General features: G+C 40.6%; 1 protein-coding gene and 1 long non-coding RNA gene across 4 annotated transcripts in view; one reads left to right on the top strand and one right to left on the bottom strand.

Annotated features, from left to right (window-relative positions):
* LOC144283247 (uncharacterized) overlaps window positions 1-10,060 on the bottom strand; it is an 83,673-nt gene extending 73,613 nt beyond the window's left edge. The window contains exon 1 of one of the 3 annotated variants that reach the window (XR_013351670.1): window positions 9,808-10,060. This is a non-coding gene — a long non-coding RNA (uncharacterized LOC144283247). The remainder of the gene's footprint in view (window positions 1-9,807) is intronic. The other 2 variants (XR_013351672.1, XR_013351671.1) reach the window with 2 other exon arrangements.
* SNTB1 (syntrophin beta 1) overlaps window positions 1-26,085 on the top strand; it is a 239,037-nt gene that overhangs the window by 83,992 nt on the left and 128,960 nt on the right. The window contains exon 2 of the mRNA XM_077847092.1: window positions 16,941-17,157. Coding sequence (XP_077703218.1) covers window positions 16,941-17,157 — 217 coding nt within the window. The remainder of the gene's footprint in view (window positions 1-16,940; window positions 17,158-26,085) is intronic.

Below are 26,085 nucleotides of genomic sequence, written 5' to 3'. Positions count from 1 at the left end.
AAGCCAGGTACTATATTTATAGCTTCTTATTAAAAAATTGTACCATAAATGGTTTCTCCTTTTCTCATTTCCAACCAAGGCAGACCTTCTAGCAGCAGACAAAGAGAACAAGTACAGAGGGAACTGGCAGATGTGTAACACCCTAGAACCATTTTAGGGGTGGCAATCTTAGCGATATTTTCCTATGTTCCAAATTATCCCTATCTCCACCATCTTCCCCTCACCCCACCTTCTTGACCGACGGCCCAGGACCAAGCATAGGGCAAAAGTAAAGCTCAAAGCTCAGAAGGGAAGTAGCCATTGAACTGAACAGATGATTTAAACCCTTCCTCCTGTTTAAAACACTATCTCTGTTCTAAGATCTAATCTAGGAACAGGAAAGATGAGGGAGGAGGTTGTGGGTGTTGTGAACGGAAAGCTCAAACTAAACAGGAAGCTTATTGGGTTATTCAAGCACCAATATAGTTTAGCTAAGGGATTACAGGCTTCTTGTCAGACCAATCTGGCTTATGCTTCTGACTCCTCCACAAATGGCTACGTGGAACATATCCTGACCTCCCTAAGCCTCGGTATCTGCAACTGTTAAATGGGGCTAATGACACATAACTCATATATTTTCTACAAATATTCAGCTGGAGAATATATAGCACATATTCAGAAATGTTCCAAAAGGCAACTTTACCTGAGTACAGAGATGAACCTCAAAATAATTGCCAGAAAATATTTTAAGGCATATTTGCCTTCCCTTAGAGAAGAATCTAAACCATAAATCTTTATGGCTCATGCAAGGGACAAACCATTGTTTGTAGTAGAACACTGGAACCCAAAACCAGAGTTTTAACAAGCCGGTGGCAAGCAGCCTAAAAAATATCTCAGATCAATTTTGTGACTCATGATATTGCTAATATGGTGATATGGTTTGCTTATTCTGGGTATTAAATTCAGTGATATTGTATAGGCTGAAAGAGTACTTGAAGTATATCAATGTAGATAACACATTTAATATTGTAAAATTTGAAAAAATCATTAAAACTTTTTATTGCCCTAAGGCAGAGTCAATCAAAAATGCCACTGAGGCAAGGTCCTCCAGTTTCCCCCAGACCAAAGCTGTACTGTCTTCTGAATGTATTGTTGGACTTGGTTTACTAATATTTTGTTTAAAATTTTGCACTTATATTTATGAATGAGTTTGCAATTTTCCGTTCTGAAATTTTCTTTGATTTCATTATTAACATTATATTAGCTCCACAGTTTAAATTGTGGGAGGTTGTCTTTGTTTTCTCAAATAGTTTGAGTAAGATTTGAATGATCTGTCATTGAAAATTTGGTAGAGTTCACTGATAACATCTGGTTCAGGTGTTTTCTTTGTGGGAAGAATATTAACCAGTGTTTCCATTCCAGGTGTTATAGGATTAACCATGTTTCTTATTTCTACTTAAGTCAGTTTTAGTAAGTTTATTTTTTCCTAGGAATTTGTGCATTTCATCTAAGTCTTCAAATTTATTATCATAAATCTGTCAAAAGTGTTACTTTATTATCTTTTAAATCTCTTTTTTATCTGTTATTTCCCCTTCTGTCTATCTAGAATACTGATTTTCTGGGGCATCTGGTTAGCTCAGTCAGTTAAATGTCTAACTCTTGATTTCAGGTTATTATCTCGGGGTTGTGAGATCAAGCCCCATGTAGGGCTCCATGTTGGGCATGGAGTCTGCTTAAGATTCTCCCTCTCCATCTATCTCTCTCAATCTCTCTCTCTCTCTCTCTCTCTCTCTCTCTCTCCCCTCCTCTACACATCCCCTACTAAAAAAAATACTGATTTTTCTGTTACCATTTTAATTTCATTATATACTCCAGGGGATTTTCTGTTTTCTTTGGTTTTTCCTATGCTACCTTTAGATTTTTCCCTTATGACAGATGTGGAATATTGAGAAGTTGAATTTTGATATGACTATTAGAGAATGTTTACTAGTTTAACCCCCTCATATCCATAGATTTTTCCCAGCTTTCATAGCAACTCATCACTCATTAGTAATTTAACCTATGTCTCCATGACACTGAACCAGTTGCATTGTTACAGCTGTGGTTATGAGATTTCTTAGATGAGATATTAGATTTAGAACCTGAGGGATCCAATTCCATGGCTGCTACTTCATGGAGGTAAGATATTTAAACTCTCTGAAGCTCAGAGTTTAATGTTAATAAATTCTTTTATTGTTAAATTTTCCTATGGGTCTATTTATTATAAAACGTTGTATCTCTTCTCTGATGTTCATCATCATCCCCTCTAGACTTCTTTAAAAAGCAAAGCAAACAAACAACAAAAAACAAGCTCTTCTATCTTGATTGTTCAGAGTCCAATGAAGCTTCTGGAGGTTTAGAGGAGAAACATGTAAGGTTTTATTCTCCAAGCTCTGACAGGCAGATCCAAGAAGCTTGCTTGCGTAGGCCTCTCCCCTGCCATCCTGATCTACTTCTTACAGTTCTTGGCAATTACTCTCCTCAAAGAATTACAAACAAGGCCAAGCTACATTTGGCCTTTAGGAGAAAATCCAACACAACAGGTGTGTTCTGTAGGCATCGTTCTGTGGAGGAAGGTGTGTTTGGGTGTACACAGTACATGTACTTGGCAGGGCAGAAGAATTTGGTGGGGAAAGTTGTTAGACTGTTACCTCCTGAGCCATGGAAGTCTCAAGCAAATAACTACAGCCAGATTCTTACAGGAGTTTTAGTTTATGCATTGTTCTGTGGAGATGACAGTAGGCAGGAAATGAGATTGTGCACATGAAAGTGTTTTAAACTGTCATGCACTTTTGAAATAGCAAGTGTTTATAATATTGACTAGTGTGGGGGACCCTGATGTTACAGAGTCCTGTCCCACCATCTCCTTCCCTCCATATGCCCGTATGATTGCTTTGGGTCTGCAGCATATCTGAGCTATGATTAAAAAAAAAAATCTCAGACCTGGCCTGAGTCTGCCCTTGCTAATGATATTTTGTTTACTTAATGTGGTTTCCTTTGGAAAAGCTTTATGACTCTGGGCTTCTGCCACTGAAAAGTAGCTGCAAATTTACTGAGCCTGAGTTTGATTTGCAGGATGTTTTCATCAAGCTACACCTGGAATAATAGAGGTTTATTTTCCAGAGTTGCCTGTAAGGAGGGAGTGAGAGCAGTGCTTCCTGCCTTTTGACGTAAAGTCCTATTCACATAGGATCTTCTGTATAAGAAAGAGTAAAAATAATATTAGGGCTTGAGTATTTAGACATCCTTTCTACCCGTTACTCACTTCCTGTCTTCAGATGTTAGAGGATAGCTGTTAAAATAGTTACTGTATTTTCCCAAGGAGGAGAAATTATGCTTATTTGCTTGGTGAGGAGCTTATAGCAAATTGTTGAGGGATCAAGTCTGTAGACATCAGAATCCATGTCCTCTTGGTACTTGCTAATATCCGATGAATACACTTTAGGCTATTTGTGTGTGTGCTGAATTATATTCAAAGGCAACTCCCAGGTTTTAGGTTTGTGCCTTTTCTGGTTGGCATGATCATAAAATTCTCAGAACCAGGAACTTGTAAGTCTAACTGATCACCCATCTTGCAGAGTCTAGTCCCACTGAATGCAGAATATGGGCTTAATTTATATGTAGTGAATAAATAATGAAGTGATACTTTCAAGCATTGATGATTTTGACAGCTCCTATAGTTAAGAAAGATTGATTGGTGTTTGCAATTCATTTTCTCATTTCAATCTCAGAACAACCACAATAATAACAACAACAGCAGCAGCAATGACAACATAATAGTAATAGTTCAGTGTGAGTGCCAAGTATGTGCAAGGCACTGTTCTAAGAGCTTTGCATACGTTTTTGAAAAAGATTTATTTATTTGAGAGAGAGAGAGAGAGAGAGAGAGAGGGCTCTGTCTCCTGACCTGTAGATCATGACCTGACCCAAAACCAAGAGTTGGACTCTCTCACCCAACTGAGCCACCCAGGTGGCCCTGTATAAATTTTAAAATTTATTTAATCCTCATAATAATTCTTTGAAATAGGTCCTATTATTATCAGCTGAGGAAACTGAGAAATGGAGAGATGGCATACCTTACTCAAAGAAGCCCAGCTTGGAAGTAGAAGATTTGGGATTTAAACTTCAATCCCTTGGCTCCAGAGCTCATTTATTGAAGTACTACATTGTATGGCCTCTCTAAGGAATTCATTGTGTTCCTCATTTTACAGGTGAGGTTTCTAAGACTCAGGAAGCTATCCCCATATCATGTAACTAATATGTAGCCAATAAGCACAGAAGATTTACAGCAGGATTTTACGTGGTTTACTATCATGACCTGTCCTCACTGTAATGGAGTCTTTAGAGTAGACAGCTCAGGCACCCACTTTCCAGAAGGAACCATGGAACATGATAACTGGAAGGGATTTTATTTATTTTATTTTTTTTAATGAATTGTGTTTTTTTTTAAAGATTTATTTATTTATGATAGACACAGAGGAGAGAGAGAGAGACACAGGCAGAGGGAGAAGCAGGCTCCATGCCGGGAGCCCGACGTGGGACTCGATCCCGGGACTCCAGGATTGCGCCCTGGGCCAAAGGCAGGCGCCAAACCGCTGAGCCACCCAGGGATCCCCTGGAAGGGATTTTAGATACAATCTGTCCTTCCACAGGGTAGACAAATCCTTTCTGCAACATGGGACATAACTCATCTGGTTTCTGTTTGAAATGTCATTAGCAATAGGGAACTCCCTACCTCAGAGTGTTTTTCTACATTGAGCTCAAATTTTACCCCTGTAATTTGTATTCACTAACTGTGGCTCTACTCAACAGAGTTACAAAGAGTGGGTGTAGCCCAACCCACCACTTTTTAGGTCTCATAAATCTCTTTCCTAGGCTAACTCCTGATAATGGTAACTAACCCTTTTGATATTTACTATGCCAAGTTCCCTATACATTTTTTTAAAAACGATTTTATTTATTTATTCTTGAGAGACACACAGAGAGAGGCAGAGACATAGGCAGAGGGAGAAGCAGGCACCCTGTGGGGAGTCTGATGCAGGACTCCATCCCCAGACCCTGGGACCATGCCCTGAGCCGAAGGCAGATGCTCAACCACTGAGCCACCCAGGCATCCCTCCCTATACATTTTTTTACTTGTATTAACCCACTTCATCCTCACAATAATATTCTGAGATAGATGAAATAATTAACACATGAGGAAACTAAATAATTTGCATAAGACCACTGAACTCAGCTATAGAAGAGCTTGGAATTGGATGGCAGCAATCAGACTCCAGACTCTTTCCTTCTGTGCTTTCAGGTCTCTCATTTAAGTTGTTTTCTTTGTTTCTTGAACCTTTCAACAACCTGGTCATCCTTCTTACCCTCATTTAAACATTGTTCAATCTGGGGAGCCTGGGTGGCATAATCAATTGGGCATCCCACTCTTGGTTTCAACTTAGGTCTGATCTCAGGGTTGTGGGATCAAGCTCCACATCTGGCTCCATGCTCAGCATAAAGTTTGCTTGGGTTTCTCTCTCCCTCTCCCTCTTTACCTCCGCTACCCCACCCCCCATACACACACACACACACACACACACACACACACACACACACTGAAATAAAAATAAATAAATCTTAAGCATTGTCCAACCTATGCAGGTTTCAGGTATGGGCCAATCAGAGTGATAAAGAGGGGAACTGTCCTCTCCTCTGCTGATCACCATACTCCTGTCAGTGGAGCCTAATGTCCTATTTATTATGGCAGCCATAGTCATGGGAATCCTTAGGACTTTCCTTCATATTAACTATAATACAGTTCTTCTATCCTACATGTTACAGAGATGCTTATTTTGTATATACAATGACAGAATGTTCCATCTTATTCCTATTATAGTTCTTTTTTGAGAGGAAGGCTGTATGAAACTCTTAAAATCTTAGTTTTGTCATTTAAGGCACTGGGTGTCCCTTCCAGCTTTATCTAGGGACCTGATATAGTAAAAGCAACATCTGTTTGCCTGTCACACATTAAGTTCATCCATTACCACCTTTGGTCTCTGAGAGAATGTAGACCAGGAGCCCTATAACATCTGGATGCCAATCTCCTTTTTAATCTGGCTTATCTTTCTCTTTATTGAAAGCCAAACACTTATGTATTATTAGTTATATGATACTTAATATGCTTTGTGTATCTCTGCAGAGTAGAACCATGATCAGGGAATACAAATGATAGGTATAAGATTTGGGTTTGATATGAGAAAAGGAATATATGGAAAACATTTTAGACAAAATGATGTATTACAAGCATGATTTCTAAAATGTTCATGGTTGGACAAACAGTACTCAGGCATGAGCATTTGGCCATGTGTGGAGGCAGTGTTGAGTTCATTCATTTTCTAGTATTCAGGACTGGATGCTTTGGAGCTGGACTTCTTCAGTCTAGGTCCCTGCTCTGCCAATCGCTACCCTGAGCTCTTGGGCAGGTCTCCCAAGTCTCCATGCCACACTCACCTTGCTTGTGAGGTGGGCATAATAATAAACTAGCTTTTAAATAAGCTAGTATACCTCAGACATTTTAAAATGGGGCCTAATATATAGTAAGTAGTCAATAATTGCTAGTTATTGTTACTTTTCTAAAGTTTTCGGGTCAGATCAGGCCCCCTGCCTGTTTCTGTAAAGAAAATATAATTGCCAGACTGATCTGTTTGCATGTTTTCTGTGGCTCTTTCATTCTAGAATGGAATACTTGTGACAGAGCTTCGAAGGTCCACAAAACCCCCCAGATTTTTTTAACTTGCATTTTACAGAAAAAGCTTGCTAACCCCCATTCTACAGGACAGAGGACATGGCTTTCTGACCTTCATCTGTTTTGTCTTGAAACTTTGGACAAGTGACAGATCTTCTCTGTCCTCTGCTGCACAGTTATAAGACTCTTCCTCAAGAACAAATCTGTGAAAAATTCTGTCTTGGAGACCCTATTAATGTCATTCATTTTCTCAACAATTCCATATTTTACAGCTGGACGTTGTGTTAATTGCTTACATATAGACATGAATACCAGGTTTTCCTTTTTTCTGACGTTAATGAGCACTTACTATGTGCTAGACACAGTTCTGAGCCCTCTGTGTGTATGAGGTCATTTGCTCCACCAGCAGCTCTGAGATAGGCCCTGCTATTTATCCCCATTTTACAGATGGACAAATGGAAGTATTGAAAGATGAAGAAAATGTAACCTCTCAGTTAACTGCCTGCTATAGGTGGCAGAGGCGAGATTTGAAACTATGTTAAGTGGGACGCCTGGGTGGCTCAGTGGTTGAATGTCTGCCTTCGGCTCAGGTTATGATCCCAGGGTCCTGGGATTGAGTCCCATGTCGGGCTTCCTGTGAGGAGCCTGCGTCTCCCTCTGCCTGTGTCTCTGCCTCTCTTTCTGTGTCTCTCATGAATAAATAAATAAAATCTTTTTTTAAAAAAAGGTAAATGATATAAAGTGACTCCAGAGTCTAGACTATTTTAACTTCTACTGTAAAAATTCACTCAACTCTGAGCACCTTATGATTCCACCAGAGAAGCCTCTGGACAAATAACTTTGATGTGTAAGTGCTTAAATCTAAGATCATGAACGCAGTGCCTTGCATGGCGAAGCCATCCTCGTAAAGTTTATGTCCTGATGCTACTGATATCAGTGGATGTCACAAGACATGGTTAGAGCTTAAGGAAGGTGTATCTGGGGGCGCCTGTGTGGCTTGGTCCGTTAGTTATCTGCCTTTGGCTAAGGTCATGATCCCAGGGTCCTGGGATCAAGCCCTGCAGGGAGTCTACCTCTCCCTCCCCCTCTGCCCTTCTGCAACCCCTCCCCTGCTTGTGCATGTGTGCTATCTCTCAAATAAATAAATAAATAAATAAATAAATAAATAAATAAATAAAATCTGTGTGTGTGTGTGTGTATATATATATATATATATATATATATATATATATATATATATAAAAGGAATGCATATCTGGAGGACTTAAGAAGAAGGTTTTACCTGAACTGAGACAGGATGAAGAGAAGAAAGTTTTCCAGAAAGGTTTCCATGCAGAAGGAACCACATATGCAAAGAAGAGAGGCAGGAGAGAGCATGGCATGTTCTGAGAATTTCTTTATGGCTGGCATGTATCTGAACTGTGGAGACTGAGTGAGAGTCAGTCAGCTGAGATGACAATACGAGTGGGCAGGGCCCAGCTAGCGAGTGGCTCTGTGGGAACTGGGACAGACCCCAGTCCTCTGGTGCATGTCTCTTTCAGAGCAGTGCCCTATATTTATCTATTTGTCTAATGTCTCCACCCCGCCCCCATGCACATGTATGTACACCTCAGTGCAGGCACCTCAAGGGCAGCCACCTGGTCTGTCTTGTTTATTGGGGTAACTCCAACACTCAGAGCCCTGCCCACATCAGAAACTCATTAAATGTTTGTTGTATTAATGGATAACCAAACCAGTCAGGGTATTTCTGAGTGTTGGTAGGACTCATGGGACAGAATACTCTCCTTGGGTCTCTGGAGGCTTCTTTTGGGGCAATAATCTTGCTTCGTTGAAGAATCAAGGCAGATGACATCAAACTGGACTATCTAAAATCGAATAATTTTGGGGTGGCTCAGTCAGTTAAGCATCTGCATTCATCTCAGGTCCTGATCCCAAGGTCCTGGGATTGAGCCCCACATTGGGCTCCTGGCTCAGTGGAGAGTCAGTTTCTCCTTCTGTCCCTCCCCTCTGCTCATGCTCTCTCTCTGGCTTTCTCTCTCTTTCAAATAAATAAATAAAATCTAAAAAAATAAAATAAAATAGGGTAATTTTGAGATCAGTTTTTAATAAGAGGCCAATTAATTACTTAGCCAATTAATAACCAGTTTATATTACTCCTGATGCCACATATTTATACTCAGTACCCTCACCAGAATGTCCTTATGACTTCACAAGAACCTTTGGGCCATCCTTCAAATGTCTCTTAAAATCAGACCTTGAAGGACTCCCCTCCCTACCCCCACTTCCCCGGGCAAAATGGAAGAGAAAGAAATTTTGTTAAGTGAATGAAAACAATGGCTTTTCTAGACAACTCTGCCAAACCAAAGAAAAAGTAACCAGAATACACAATCTCAACATAGACTTGCTGTCACATTTGTCAGATGGCCATAGAGTTTGGTAAGAAGTCAGAAGATGCATCTACCTAAGGACCAAATATGTAGCACACATTTTAACAGAGCTATTTGTTGGTGAAGACACAAGAGCAAGATGAGGTAAGAAAAAGTGGTTTTTGTTTTGTTTTGTTTTGTTTTAACATCAGAAAAGACAGCTTCCCAAGCAATTATAGAATGTTGGAAGGGTAAGGAAAATGAGGTCTGGGAGGGGAACGTGACTTGCCTGGGGCTGCAGAGCTAGTTAGTGCAGAGCTGGAACTGTGACCCTCCCTGGTCCCTGACTCCCACGGCCAATTCTCTTTCCACCTCACTACTCCGCCTCCTGAGATGTTAGCTATACCTTCCAAGAAGCTTGTATTACTTCTTTCATCATTTCTTGGCCCTTTTGGAACTATTGAGGGTCTCCATCTGCTTCTTTCCTGTCTGAAATGACCTACAAATAAGCCATTAAGGGAAAGTCTCACATTGCATTTTGTCAGCAAATCCCACTGTCACCAACCTATCCCCAGCCTGAAAGTTTCACTCAAGGCCCAAATACCCAGATTTCTTGCCTCCAGCTGGTCCCCTCTCCCCATAATCACATTAGTGAATGCACATTTTGAGTTCATATCCCCCAGAGTAATGAAATACCTTTTTTCCTTCCTGTAATCTGGAAATCCGTTTTTGTTGTTGTTTTTGTTGTTATTTTTAAGAAGAAGACTTGCACATGTCAGAAGGACTTGCTGGCTCCTCAGAAACCAGCCTGGTAGGAGAGCTGATTGGATTTGCCTAAAGCATTTCCTCATTAGTAGCCCGTGTGTGCTTCTCCTTTCAAATGTCATCTGGCCGCCTCAACAAAGATTTAATTGTGGCAACTTGGGGCCTTTGCAAACTTGGGCTTTGCTGAAGGTTCTTTCGAAAGCTTCACGACTGCTCGCCCTTGAGATGACAAACCAGAAACATATTGAAAGTGACTTGGTGGATTATTGGTTTGAAGACCCCTCCTTCCCGCTCTCCTCCCACCCCACCCCCTTTTTCTTTTTTTGCAAGTGAAGATTGGAATTTTAATTGCTCAACCACAGTTTTTAATTCATGATGCCCAGAAAGGGCATGGTTTATTAATTAGTTCTGATTATGAGCACCCTGAACTGGGTCCTGGCTGCTTCTTGATCAGTTTCAACAGCTCTTTGCCTGAAATTACTGTCTGTAAGCACACGGAGGTGTAATTATGCAAACACTAGCTGTTCAGTTCTGGCAGGTTAAACCCTCTGTTATGCATACATATTACAATGTCTTAAAAGGCATTTATTGAAATGCCATAGTTTAATAGTTTAGGCTTACAAAATCAAGCTCTCTTATGTTACAGGCAATAGCCGCTTAATTGGATGTTTTCTCCTAGTGCATAAAAATGTTGGCTTAAATACACACACGCATACACACACATTCAATTAATTAAGAAAAAAAAAAGTGTGAGAAACAGAATTACTTCGTAGTTAAAAGCAAGAACTGTGGAGCCAGGCTGACTGGATTGGACTCGTGCTCCTGCCTATGCTTGCACTGTAATCTGGGGATATGACTTAACCCTTTTCTATCACTGCATCCTTGGTAAAATGAGGATGATTGCAGTGCTCCTGTCATAGAATTGTTGTGATGTTCTAATGAGTTAATACATTAAAAAAAAAAAAAAACATCACTTAGCAGAGTTCATGGAATCTAGTCATTGTGCTTTTTACTGATCTCTCCAACACACACTTATTTGTACTCATGTGTCATAAAATCTAGTTGTGATGGGCTGAATTAGGGATCTCTTTGAGTGGTAGAAACTGAGAGTTGTCCCCTAATGTCTAGACTCTTCTTCCACAGTGATAGCCTTCCTCCTCCACCAGTTTTTAGCTGGGTTGGCACCAGGTTGTCCAGAGCTAAGAGTAACATTTCTTTTCCCTCTAGAAATGGCTATGTGGCTAAATTCTGGTCGATGGTTTATAAGCAGATATGGTGTGTCAGCTTCTGAAGAGTGTTCTTAAGGGAGGAAGCAGAGTGTGTCCTTTGCTTCTTCCTCCCGTTGATGGGAATTTGGTCAATGGTTGGGACTCAAGCAGCCATCTTGGATTATCAGATGGCAGGCTAGAGACGCAGAGCAGGGAGAGGCCAGAGGGCTGCGCCTCTGACGACCTCAGGGAGTGAAGCTGTCCTGGCAGTCCTTTTCTTTTGCTCTAGACTTTTAGTAAAAGAAAAATGAACCTCTGTATCATTTAATACACTGTAATTTGGGACACCTATTGCAGTCAAATTCCTTCTCTGGGTAGGTAACACTTTACCCTCCCTGAATTAGACCATCCTCTCATTATTTTTAGGGCAATGTATAGAAATCTCAAGAGGCCAAGGCACAAAGAACCATGCAAAGGTTTCGTACACGCTTTGTTTTCTGTGGGAGGCACTGCTTTACCACACCCACGCATGGCTGCCCTGTTCTTACTCTCTGCTTCAAGGGAGAAGGGACTTAGCCCCAGGCCTCATTTGGTGATTGGAGAGGAACTGCTTGACGGTGGAATTATGTTCATAACTGATGACCAAGCCTTGTAGCGAAGAATATTCTGACAATTTTATTGCTTCCTCTGGACCAGAAAATGTGGGCCCTCGGAGATCTAATGGCAATGTTCTGTTGCTTTCTTTGTTATACGCAAAAACAAGTTTCTCCATTTTCTCTTTTCTATACATATCAATGAGAAGCAAGACCCTTGAACAAAAGGGCTTTATGCAGGGATGTGTTAATGTTACCTGTTCTTCCTCAAGACTGATATGGAAACAGTTCAGTGATTTCCTTATTCAGGAAAGGTGATGATAATCTCATTGTTTCCTTGTTTTTTTTTTACCCCTTGAAAATGCAAATTTGTTTTCTGGTGGTGCCAGAGATCTCTGGACTCATTTAGGGATTTGGCTGACTCTTCCTCACAAAACTAGAGGAAGGGAGAGGTGATGTCCCAAGCTCTCAGAAGAAACATGGATTCTAAGGAGAGGTTTAGTCTACCTGAGGTTGAAAGCAGGATGACCCCATCGCTTTGTCTTGATGGAGAGCAACACAGGTGTTTATCAAAATTAAGTCCGGTTTCTTGAAGTCATGGGTCATTGTCTTTCCTTCAGGACAATCCTTAGCATCTGTCACATTCTGTCTTTCCTTCTGGGGCTCCATTTAGACATTCATTAGACCTTCTCACTTCATCCTCCACATCTCTATTCCATATTTTCCATTTTTAGAAATATTTTTGTGCTATATTCTGTATAATTTCCTTTGATCTACAATTCATTCACTAATTTCTTCTTTTGATATGTCCACCTATTGAAGTTTTAATTCTGGTTTATTTATTATAGTTATATATTATATAGCAGTAATTATTATTACGGCTACTACTATTTGACATTCTATTTGGTTGTTTTACCAATCTGTTAAGTTATTTTTTAAAAAATATTCTCTGGAAGGAGGGCCTGAGAGGTTTAGTTGGTTGTGCATCTGACTCTTGATTTGGGCTCAGGTCATGATCTCAAGGTTGTAAGATCGAGTTCCATGTTGGGCTCCATGCTCAATGGGGAGTCTGCTTGGGATTCTCACTTTCCTTCCTTTCTCTTTGCCCCTCCCCTCCTGCATGTGTGCTCTCTCACTCTCTCTCAAATAAATAAATAAATCTTTAAAAAAGATTCTCCTGGAAGATTCTCCCAGACTTTAGTTTGTTTCTTTACACATGGTAAACTTATTTATTGCTTTGTAGTTTGTGTTAGGACTGACACTGCTATCAGTTATTTTTACTAGTTCTTGCTTATGATACCTTGTTTCTATGTGTGCCACATTTTCTTAGATTTTATGCTGTTCATTGTCCCTGAAAATGATTCATAGGACTCTTTGAAGCCTAGAATGAAATTGCCTTCCTCCAGAAGGGATTCGCATTTGATTTTGCCAGCCCCCTAGAGACTCGTCTAGTTTGGGACCTCCTTAAACCTAGTTTAAGATTAACACAAGAACTCACCTCATCTACTCACTTCCCTTCCACCTTTAGCAAGCTTACAATATTTTTAAACAGGGACTTTTTTTTTTTTTTTATCATCACTCATGTACAGCAGTCCTCAGTATATGATGAATGACTGATTTTGGATGAATGAATAAATCTTTAAATTATCATACCTACCTTGTTAAATCATTTGCTCTGTGTTTACTTTCAGTTGGTTACTTAAAAGGATTACTATTTTGAATATCATTTCCAATCCTTTCTTCAAGGCATGGCTATGTCTTCTCACCTTCATAAATTCCCCAAGTTCTGTGCTGCCCAGGAAGTGATTACTTGGTAAATATTGGCTTCTGGGCTAGGACTTGCCATATTCTCCATGCTTCTACCCATGAGTGCATCAAACCACACATTTCTGGGACACCTCACACTTTCCATGAGTATTTTGAGTATTGCTCAGGGTACCTCTGGCAGTAACTCTCTATGACTCTGTGATTAGTGGACCTACCTCTAATATTTTTTTCCTGAGTACACCTGATCTTACTTTGCCAGAGTTCTCTCTATAGCTAACCTCTGATTTTGTTATCCTCTCACTCATAGACTAAGACCTCTATGGCTGTGGAATAAAGTCCAAACCTATTAGCTTGTCATTTTGCCTCCGTTATCTAGGTGGGGTAGCCAGACTTCATTAAAGAATGTGATCTTGGGGCCCCTGGGTGGCTCAGTGGTTGAGCGTCTCCCTCTGACTCAGGTCCTGACCCCAGGATCCTGGCAAAGAGTCCCACATCGGGCTCCCCACAGGGAGCCTGCCTCTCCCTCTGCCTATGTCTCTGCCTTTCTCTCTTCTCTCATGAGTAAATAAATTAAAAAATCTTAAAAAAAAAAAAAGAATATGATCTCTGGGAAGTCAAACTCCAGCTCCACCATTTACCAGCCACATAAGCTAAACCTCTGTGTCTTATTGTGCTGATGTGCAAAAATAATTCTAGTCTTGCAAAGATAACATATGTAAAGCTCCTAGTGTCCATCAAAATAAGAATAGCCCTACAAGACATTTCGTTCTAGCCAGCTCTGAAAGGAATAGCAACTTATTCTTTTATTGTTTGTGGATATATGGATACTCAAAAAGTGAAAGATCCCTTACCCATTTTTTTCCTCTGTACCTTAGTTGTCATATAAATACAGTAGTGCCCTGAATAGTCTTTCTGAAGCTTAAATGTGGGAAAATATGTAGAGCACCTGGTTTCATACATTGTTAGGCATATAATAAATGGGAAAATATGTAGAGCACCTGGTTTCATACATTGTTAGGCATATAATAAATGCTCATTCTTTATTTCCCTTCAAACTGAGGTTTAACTTTCCTTTCCTTTGAGACTGCAGTACAATTTGTAAATCAGAGTACATTATATAAAAGAAGGGTTGTGATTCCTATCTCTACTTTTTAAAGTCCTGTTTACCCTTTAAGGCCAAGTTCAAATGACACCTACTTCATGAAGCGTCTCTGGAATCTCATTTCCACCCCACTCCTCCCCTATTCCAGCCAGAATGATAATAATACAACCAAAGGAGAGTCTTCAAACCATCTCAGATGATACTTGAATTTCCTGTATATAATAAGTACCAGTCTATAATGTACAAAGCTAAGTGGTGTTCTAGCTTCTACTAAAACATTTTTAGAAATAAAAAAAATTCAGTGTCTTCAAAATAGGTCTATTTACTCCAGCTTTGGATGGCTTAAATCTCTCCCCCTATGTTTTCTGCATTTGTTCTCAGGTATGTCTGTGTTCCTCTTTAAATGTATTGCCCACAAATAAACAATTTTCCTTAAAATACCCTGTCCATGAATGCCCTTTCTTCTTCTGTAACTGCAGCTTGTGCTAACAGGTTTGTGGCGACCGTGGAGCTGTTTTCTCCCGATTGCACTTATATTCAGTTAAAAGCCTGAAATCTTCTCTTCAAATATGTGTTGGTTCTAAATGGCGTCTCTGTCTTGAATTAGTATGACTATTTTTGATACGTATGGTTGAGTTCGCTAGTATCTTGTCGGTATTGCCTGTATCTTGGTGTGTTTGGCCTGATTAAATTGCTGTGAACCTAACTTGTCACTCATACTCCCTAGAAACTGAATCTTTTCCTTGTGAGTTCTTCCAGCAGACTTCATTCCTGTTATAACACTCAGCTAGCTCATTCTGTTTTGTGCCATAGTTTATGTATTATATTATGTCACTATCTTAGGTGGGGTTCCCAAGAAGCAGAGCCTCTGTCTGGGGGCTCAAGCAGCAGCTCTTCTGTTGGGTCAAAGCCATTTTCCAGGGCAGGTGGGCAGCTAAGAGTTGTTCCAGCCAACACATAGCAGCTAGGAAATATGTGCTTAGGCTGATGGAAAGGATCTGATGGGACCCAGCAGCATTCACTATAGTCACCTGTGATTTTGAATTCTGGAGTATGGAAACTACCTATTGCTTGTTTTTGTCTCTGGAAACCTGGCTCCATGTCTTGTGCAGTAAAGGTGTTAGTTTGTGGACTTGAATCATCAAAGATCTGGAGTAAATGTTCTCTAGTTTGTACCCATTCCAGTCCACTGCCATTTGTAAAAACAGGTACTGGTAAGGAACTTAGCCAAATCCGCCCTCCACCCCACCCCCAGACCCCAACCCCAAAGCAGCAGAACCAAACTGTGCAAATGGCAGAGAGAAGGATGCGGAAGTTTATATTGCATGTTCCAAGAATCTAGTTGCCCTGTCAATACAAAAACTGTCTAAGGACCAAATGCTTAAATTCAGAATAGGCAAATAACTTCTTAAGACTGAGGAAACACATCAAAGAGCAGAATTTCAGTCTGCTACACTCAGCCTTTGAACTATTTTTTTTTAATTCTACAAAAGTAATATGCACATATTGGCTAAACATAAAGATGGTATGAAAGGGTAATAAATGAATAGTAAAGTCTATCTCTCCATCAGCTTGACTTTTATATTTCTACCCCCCACAGCTAACTGCTGTTCACATTTTCTTATGTTCCTATCCAGAAATAGTTGTATATATGCAAGCCTATGGTATTTATGATTTATATACAAAAGATGACAGTATGTGTACTCCTCTCTACCATTTTTTTTAAAAACTGATAATAGATCCTGTAGGTCTTTCCACATCAACACATCTGTATCTATCTCATTTTTTAAAATGACTGTATAAAGGTCTTTCACTTTGTTTTTCTTATGGACATTTTGGTTGGTCCTAGCTTACAGAAGGTATTTTTGCTCTTACAGATTTTTCCCATTGCAAAATAAGTGTACTTTTATGTGAGGGTTATTTTGTTGTTTTTTTGCATATATGTTCTTAGCACTATTAACTGAAAAGCCTGTTCTTGCTCCTGAATAGGGACGTGGTTAGAGAATGTGGCTACCAGATTCCCTACTTGCATATCGAACAATTATGTGCCTTTACGCCTACGTTATGCTTTCTCCTCTGCCCACTTGTCTTTCAGTCTCTTCCCCAGAATGCAACTTAAAATCAGAAAAGATAAAAGTTGTCATCATTGAAAAAAGCTGAAAGTAATTCTCAAGTTCAGGTCATCGTCGTACAAGTTCTAAATATGACTTTGGTATAGAATGTAAATAACAGAATAACTGTTTTGAGAGGAACAGAAATTGTGACTCTTGTTCAGAATTTAAGAGGTTCGGTATTAAAAGCTCGTCTGATGCAAGTCTGAAAAACGCAATCAGACTTTCCAGAAATTCAGCTGCAATGTATTTAAGAGCCCTGTTGTTGTCTTTTTCCTTGCAGTGAAGTACATGCGAGAAGCCACCCCCTATGTGAAGAAAGGCTCCCCGGTATCAGAGATCGGCTGGGAAACGCCTCCACCCGAATCCCCTCGGCTAGGGGCCAGCTCCTCAGACCCCCTGTCATCACAGCCCTGCTCCTTCCATAGAGATCGGAAGAGCATCCCCCTCAAGATGTGCTATGTCACCCGGAGTATGGCCTCTGCTGACCCTGAGAACAGGTAAAGGACCTGAGATCCCCATATCTCAGCCATGTGTTGGCCGCTGAGGTTGCCAGGGCTGTGCTTGTGTTCTGAAAACACCCAACAATTTCCAGAGAATAGCCTGAGAGGGCCCCGCTGAAATAATGCATGTGTTCAAACCAGGCCTCCTTTCCTCTCTTCCTCTACCCTTCTTCCTTTCTTTTATCCTCATGACTAATCTGTGTGCGCAGCTTTGGTTCTGGGAAGAGTTGAAGAATTGGAGTCAGAATCCAGGTGCCTTCCCTAGGACTACCATTGCTAGTGTATGTGGCTTTGCGTGAGTTTCTCAAACCAACAAACCTCAGTTTTGTCATCTGTAAAATGGGAATAATCGAAACGGATACCTCATTGAGCTGGAAATCCATGTGAAGTACGGATTTCACACGCGGAGGAAAACCTTCAAGAATATAAGGTCTAATAATATTTAGGATTGTTAGGGAGTAGGAAGCACATCAGCTCCCCTGGACGTCATGTCCTCAGCTGTGTACTTGGAAGTTTTCACGAGAGGATCCTTAATGCAGTTTTCTGCTCCAAACCTCTCTTTATGCCCAAGAGAGAAAAAGGAGTGGCTTTGATCCAACCTTGGAGTGTTATGTCTCAAAGCCTGTACACGATTTCTCCCAACGGGGGAGAGATAGCCCCCAATCCATGGTGATTATAAGAAGTCTAGCAAGACGAGCAAATATTTGGGGTCCCTGTTCCCCCAGATATCTGACTTTAACTCATCTGAACAGAAAACATCTCTTTGGGAGGAAAATAAGAGATATGTAAAGGAGAAGGAGAGGAATGAGCCAGCAAATGGGGAATCTTGGTGATCTTGGCATCTACATTCAAATGCTAAAAATAGGGACAGCTCTACTGGCCCTTATTTGTAACATGTGTGGGACAGCTGCAACCCACCCGAGTAGGATGTATTTGGCCACGTTCTGAGTCGCTTGCTGATGGGGAAAAGCCAAAGGGAAGGGGAGGAAGTTGCCTCCTTGGCTCAGAGCTCAAAGCTTTTTTCGTTCTCTTCCTAATAAGCTTGCTCAGGAAGCTGCTAGCCTTTCTGATTCTAGCAGCTGCAGGATCTAGCCGGCTCGCCTCCCATACCAGTTATGTCTGCACAGGGATCAGAGCTGTGGTGGTGGGAGAGGGAGGGGTGTATCAGCCAAAGAGGAGTCAGTGCAGGCAGACTAGAGAGGTGGCAGGATTATTCCCCGAGCCACTCCAGCCTGTTCTCTGTTTTGTTCCACTTGATTTCTGCTGATTTCCTGGGTTCGCAATTGATGTTCTGGTTACTCTGGGCTTGATCTTTCCTGGTCTCTTAGCTGCCCAATAAGACAAGTCCTTTCGTCCAAAAGTCTGATGTCTAAGGTGTTAGATCTGGTGCATTCATAATTTATCGAGTGTTTCTCTTATGCTGGGCATTGTGCTAATTACTTCAGACCAGAGACTGCAAAGTGGCAGCCGACAGGTGTACCCATCCCACAGATACGGTCTGTCTAGTGTTGTAAAGAAATTTGAATTATTTACCACATTGAGTCTTTGTGGGAAATTTCATACTAGAAAGCCAGATTTCTCCTTTTCTAGAAAAATAGAAAGATGTAGTGATACCGTCAGGTCCACGTTGCTGCAGGCAGGTTTCTAACCTGCAGGAGTCCAGTAGAGGCTTCTTGTACAAGGGAATGGACTCTCCTCATCGCTCCTATTGTCATACAGGTGGGGCATTCTATTAGTTACCGCCTGGCCCTTGAAACTGTAACCCTGCCTGGTCCTCTTAACAGCCCCCTGAGTTTCACTTTGTCTCCATTTTGTAGGTAAATGGAGGCTCCGCTCTTATATAAGTTCCAAACATCATAGAGCTAATACTTGGTTTTGCTGGGTTTCAAATGCAGGCCTGTCATGTGGGTGACAGTGTCAGTTTGCCATGACTAGAAAAATGCAAACAGGAGAGACTAGGAAATATGGAATATTGTAGAAGAGATTCATGTCTGGGGAGAGAGTTTAAGTCGATGATTTCTAGGCTTCTTTCCAGCTGTGGACTGTACAGCTATCACTTCCTCCTAAGTGACCAAATTCTATTTTAAAGAATATTTTGGGAGACATCAGGCCTTCAAACATTGGAGACTTCATCTGTCAAGCCAGAGAGGGAATGCATTCTTTAAACTTTTACATCAGTGGTCTTGGAGTCCACCACTGATGGGGTGGTGCAGAAAAGCCTATCCCGCCAGGGTGTGAGAACCACAGGACAGGACTGAAGATGGGAATCCAGCTAGGTCAGAGGATCCAGGTGGGGACTTGAGTCCAAACGGACCCAGAACTACTGATAATGAGATTGACCTTTGACAGTGTGTACATATATCAGATCACCATGCTATATACCTTAAATATCTTAAGGTTTTGTTAAATATACCTCAGTAAGGCTGGAGGCAATAAAAGATCATGGTTTTAGGTGAGTCTTGACCCTGGTTGAGGAAGAGAAGAAAAAGAAAAAAGGAAACAAATGTTTTACAGTATGGGGACTGTAAAATGGGGACTCTGCAAAATCCAACTTCGTGCTGGACCCAAGACACACGTAGCTCACAGTGATTTTAAGAGGCACAAGCCACAGAGATGGGCAAAGCATACAAGGCAAATGCAAACTAACAACACTGACAAAAGGTACCAGTTTTGATTTTGATATATGAATGGGTAAAATGCAGACCAGAAGCACAAAACAGGACAAGGGACTGGTTGATGCTAAAGGTGAGTGCACAAGGGGAATTCACCAGTTGTGACTGCACACCAGATACCACAGCAGGGGCTTTTATAGCAGAAACCGTAGATGATGCAGGAATAGAAATGTTCTAATAGTAGGTAATTCAGCGTACTCTCAGCCCAAGTGGACAAAAATCGGTAAAGATAGAAAAGACCCAAACCACGTAATTAATAAGGGAGGTCTGGATACATCACAAACTTTCTACACTGATGATAAAGAATACCCTTTCCTTTCAAATCCAGGATAGAACATTGGCAAAATTAACTATAGGTTAGCTCACCAAAAAAAAAAAAAAAAAAAAAAAAAAAATGCAGTAGATTCCATTGAGGTAGGGATGCTGTAGACAACATTATCTGATGATAGTGGAATATAATTAGAAAATTATTTGCAAAACTGAAGCACAGAAAACCTTTCTTCTTGGGTTTTTAAAAGCTCTCTATGAAATATCTCTTGGGTCAAAGAGGAAATAGAAACTGAAATTGTAGCATTTCTTAAAAAGTGAAAATAATGCATATGTTAAACATGAAAGAGAAAGAAGGAGAAAGGGAGAGGCGGCTCTGCTAGATCCTGGATGGAATCTTAGTTCTGCCACTTAGGTGTGAATTTAAGCAGCAAGTATCTCGTTTGATCTAAATAACACCCCTTGGGGGTCGATATTCTAATCTCTATTGTATAGACAATGAAGTGTAGTTCAGAAATGAGAGTTGAAACAAATGGTAGATCTGGGGTTCCAACACGAAGCCCACTTTCTTAATCAGGATACCCCATTGCCTCTTCCTTTCACTCCTGGGAGAACAGCTCACCTGAACTGTAAGTGCCATGGCCAGGAGTTCATGGGCTTCTGGATGCCAACTGAGAACAGACGACAAGTACCACAGCATCTTGGGGCTAATCCCCTCAGTTGGTGACACACAGCTACTTAGAGTTTGCATTAAAAACTCTAATGTTCAATTTCTCAAATAGAAACAGCCATAGAACAGCAGGGAGGATTGCTGCTCTTTCTGTGGAAAAGGTCACCCAGCAGGCACTGAATCCACAAGAATATGTCACTGCTAGTGGTTGTCAATGATTACAACACTTTTTAAAAAATTCTGCTGCATAAATATCTTGTTGTTCATATTCAGCTCTTGGCTGCCCTAGTCCAGGGCTACGTCCCCAGTCCTCCAGACTCTTTGGACATATTCCCTTCCGGATGTTTCATTTCTGGCTTGCTCCCTCCCCATCCTCTACCATCTACCCTACATCCAGCTAGCCAAGGGAGGGTGAAACACTCAAAATTTATTCATTTGCTCAAGATGGTGCCCTGTCACCTTCAGCAATCTCAAAACTCCCTAGTATTATGTAAAAACCTTACAAGGTTCTGGCTCTTCCCTAAATGTCCAGTTCCTCCCATCTCATCATTTATGCCCAGCCACCCTTAAATAATTCACATCCCTGACAACTTCCTAGATACCTTTTACAATTCAGCATAGGTGAGGCACTGGTCCCACTATGCCTTGTGTGTAGATCTGTCCCTGATGGCCCTTTATTATGACTTGAGATTTTTTTCTTATGTGCCTACTTAGTTCTGAAAGTCATTAAGACCCTTGGGGTCTGGAACACCCATGTTATCATTTTAAAATTCCAGCTTTCTAGGACATTGCTTGATAAGAAGCAGGCATTCAAAAATATATGATATGTTAATGATGAATGGCATATTTATCTGTCCATTTTTGGTATTTTTAGCTTCTCAAACTTTAAAACCTTGGGAATAAAAGAACAAATAAAAACACAGTTCTATCCTGCCAGGCTTAGCAAACTTAAGTAAACCGGAACAACCCATTCATGAAGACTGACTGGGTAAAAGCTGATGGACCCTTATGGGTAGCATATGAAGCTTTTGTCATGACTAGGTGCTCTGGTAACAGACTCTATTGTAGATCTTCATGGTTAAATTATGAAGTGATGCATTATTACTATTTTCCTTTTTTAAGTTTTAAAAAGATTGTTATTTATTTATTTAAGAGAGAGAGAGAGAGAGAGAGAGAGAGAGAGAATGAGCAGGGGAGGGGCAGAGGGAGAGGAAGAAGCAAACTCCCCACTGCACACAGAACCCAACTCAACTCAGGCCTCGATCCCAAGACCTGGAGGTCATGACCTGAGCTGAAGGCAGACACTTAACCAACTGAGCCACCCAGACACCCCTGAACCTTGCTTGAAAAACTGCATTTCTGTTTACCATATACAAGTGAGAAATTCACAGAAGATGTTGTTGTGGTTTCAAATGGAGATGCTCCAGTCAGCACACAATGATTCAGAGGATATGATCTGATAAGTCCTGTAGGATATGGAGATATGTTGTCACAAAGTGCCCTCAGTGATGTCCAGTGCCCACGTTTCAGCCACAGAGGATCAAAAACATGATTAGTGGTGTGGTGACACTGGATCCATCTCTATGGGGTGGCCTCATAATAAGCAAAACAAACGCAGTTGTCAAGCAGATGTAAACACTCAACATAGGACAGTATGGATGTCCTTCCATTACAGACAAATGTCTGTAATGCAGACATTTGCATTACAAGGCAAATATAAAAATAAGTGGAATATCAGAACATCAAGTAACAAAAACAGTATGGACTTTCAAGGCAGCCTAACCAATCCGTTCCCTTCTTGTGGGAAATTAAATTGTTGCCAAAGCTATCAATACAAGAGATGCTAACAAACCTTAAGAAGTGTATTTTAGACAAGGAATCTGAAAGTCACCCCTTCTGGGATCAGGAAAGCTTTGCCAAGGTGGCCATTATGGTAATTAATGCTTTACTGCGACCCCCATCTCCTTTGGGCTGTACTTAAATGGGCAGGGCTCCCCAAAGTAGATGGCTCCCCTCTTCTTCTGTTCACCCAGTATAGTCCTCATGGGGATCAGAACATCGGACTTAGTTTTAGCTCATCAAATTAAATCACTTTCTAGTCTTGGCTCATCAGCGTTGCTCCCATATCATTTTGTTCTGAGTTTTAAGTCACCCTAAGTACTTTCGTTACACTTTTGTAAATATATGGCCTTTTGGCGACCACCAGAAAAGAGTAATCATCTTTCTAGTTTAGCTTTATTTCCTTCTTCACCCAGTGTTTGGGGGCACACTATTATCCCCTTCACCCAAAGCTGATGTAGAGTTCTCAACCAAACTCTTTAACCTTGGAGTACTATTGAAAAGGCCCCTCCATTAGTCCCTCCAGAATGAAGATTCATGGGTTCTATCCATCTTCTCTCCAAAGTAAATACTTGCTTCTCCTTTTCAGAGGCTCACAAAATGTGTATTTTCTTGGTTCTCTTTTCGTCATTCTTGGTTAGACACACCATTGTGGCCTCATAACTGCCAGCACACCGTGATTGACGTTGCATTTTGGAAACAAAGGGAAAATGTAAAATCGATTTATGATGGTGCTGTAATAGTAAGTGGACATAATTTCAGTGTCTCAAACAGAAAAGGCTCAAATTAACCAACCACTCACTAATATCAGTGAGTAAAACTCTGGAGTTGAGGTTAGAAGGTAGGAGTTTGAATCCTAGTTCTGTCACTCCCTTTCACTTTAGATAAATTACCAAATCTCTCTGATTCCCAGCTTCCTTATCTACAAAATGTGCTTGCTAAAACTGACCCATTTAACTGTTGTGATGATTTGGTGCCAGTTTAGACATCCCCTAATTCCTGGCAGCATAACTGTGCCATCAATGCAGCTTTCAATCAAAATATCCTCAGTCCTGGATACAAGGGGAGGGAGGGTTCCCCCCTCCCCCCAGCAGACAGAAGTTTCCAGGTCATCTCCTCAAGCTGTTGAGCAGAGATTATTTTATAAGACATTCTTTCACAGAGGTTTTTATCCTTTTGGGATTTCTGGCTCTCTGCAGGAAATTCGTTCCAGTTTCCCAAGTCTTGGGCTCGCAGAGTCTTAACTATCATATATGTGTTGAACTCCAGGTCCTCAGCCCACCCCCCCACTACTGACCTGTCATAACCCCTCTCTGCTCCACTTTCTAGGGATGCTTTATGATCTACTTGAATAATGCTCATCACCCTTGTTTTCAATGCTGCCCCCCTTTTTTTTGACATCTAGGAGTTATCCTTTCTTTTTTGCAACCTCAGTGGTACATTAAAGCCCAAACAAGCAGGGTCTCCTGGGTGGCTCAGTTAGGTGTCTGTCTTTGACTCAGGTCATGATCTCAGTTCCTGGGATCGAGTCTGGCATGGGCCTCCCTACTCGGTGAGGAGTCTCCTTGTCCCTCTCCCCTACAACTTGTATTCTCTCTCTCTCATAGTCTTCTCACTCTCTCTCAAATAAATACATAAAACCTTAAAAAAAAAAAAAAAGCCCAAACCAGCAAACTTATCTTATCACATCTGGTATATCCAGGTGTTCATAGTAGAAGGGTTTCTGAATGTGTGTAGAGTACGATGGACCTGGAAGCCTCTTCACATGACTAGATTAAACTTTTACAGTAATGTATAAAACTAAAATCAAACAAACAAAAAAACCCTGTGAATATATTATCATTTGTATGATCTACCACTTTCATTTGAAAGTGCAGACTTCCGTCTACCACCAGGAGCACCATTTTGGTGATGCTTAGTCATCTGTCTGTATCTATGTCTCTGTTACCTCTGTCTCTCTGTCTGTCTATTGCCTCTGTTTACTAAGCTTCTATCACGTATCTATCTATCATTTACCTATTTTTGCTTCTTACCTTGACAACCCCTGGGGAAATATTTTTATTATTATAGAAGGGTATGCATAAAAAGAGAAATGACCTTGGTGTTTCATTCAACAATGCTCACATTCTGCTTTTGAGAAATACAGCAGTGAAATATATGGTAACAAGTTCAACAATTTGTTTAAAGGTGTTGGGAAGGGAAAGTTCCGAGAGGTTGGGCTGAATTAGTCAAAAATCTGAAAAATGAAATAAAGTCCTAACTGGTTGTGTTCTTTTTTAAGTGTCCATAATTAGGCAGAGTAAGAGGGCATGGCTTTAGCATTCATAACAGACCTAAGAAAATAGATAAGACACTCCTTTTTGAAAGTTATTTTAAATGAAAGTTTAAATGTTATTAAAACAAAGACAGTTTAAAAAAACAAATACATCCAAAAGATTTATTATTAAAAAACAATTGGCATTTATCATTTTTTGGAAGCTATTTATAAATTAATTGAGAGACTCATATCTGAGATCTGGAAAATTTTCTCATGTTACGTGTTTGGCACTATCCTCCTCTGTTTACTTTGTTGTTGTTGTGTTTTTTTTTTTCCTCTCTCTCTCTCTCTCTACATCTGCTGTTGGAAAGGTGACCTCCTAGATTGATTTTCTAAGTCTGTTTCTTTCTCTCTTATTTCTATCACATTAAAAAAAAAGTTTTTGTGACCTATCTCGTGAATATAGTGTTTTAATTTTACCTATTATTTTTTAGCTCTTTTTTTCTTTTGTTCTCTGTTCCTTTTTAATGGAATTCTGTTCTTGTTTTATGGATACTATATTTTCTTCTTAATTCTTGGAGATGGCAAATTGGTTTTGTTATTTTTGTCCTGTCTCTCCTGTTATTATTATTATTTTTGTGTCTGTTTATTTGGATCTTCATCTAACTAGCTGGAGTTTTCCTCAACTGTTTGGTGATCCTTTGCTAGGATCATTTTTTATACTGAAGGATGAAGAAACCTTTCAGAACCCACATGTGAGAAAGGGGGTCATCAGTTGGTGGGAATTCACATACAATTACTGTTTGGCAAGTCAGCCTTACCAGAAGACCTCTTCCAATTCTGCGAATGTTGGTGTTTGGAACTTCTCTCTGGATCCATTGAGTTACTTAAGAAGAATTATCCAGTCTTCAGGTGTGGGTGGTGGGGAGAACACCTGGTTGTCATCTTTCTGAAAGTCTCACCACTCAGTTTGAAGACCTCACATGGGACCCTGTTTTTAGCCTTGCCTCACCTTTAACTCTCTCTCGGGAGGTTTCAAGCCCCTGCAGGTTGTACGGAGCCACGGAGCTCACACTTCTCTAGAATTCTCTCTGTAGCCCTTCAGGTTGTAACGTTTCAGGCTCCTTTTTCACTCTGGGCTGTCTGTCTTTCAGACACTGATCCATTGCTGTCTGTCCTTCAGACATGTATTGAGCACTCGTTCTCTGCTGGGCTTATAC

This window comes from Canis aureus, chromosome 14 (genome assembly GCF_053574225.1).
Source record: "Canis aureus isolate CA01 chromosome 14, VMU_Caureus_v.1.0, whole genome shotgun sequence".
NCBI lineage: Eukaryota > Metazoa > Chordata > Mammalia > Carnivora > Canidae > Canis > Canis aureus.
This window is presented reverse-complemented; position numbering and strand designations above follow the sequence as displayed.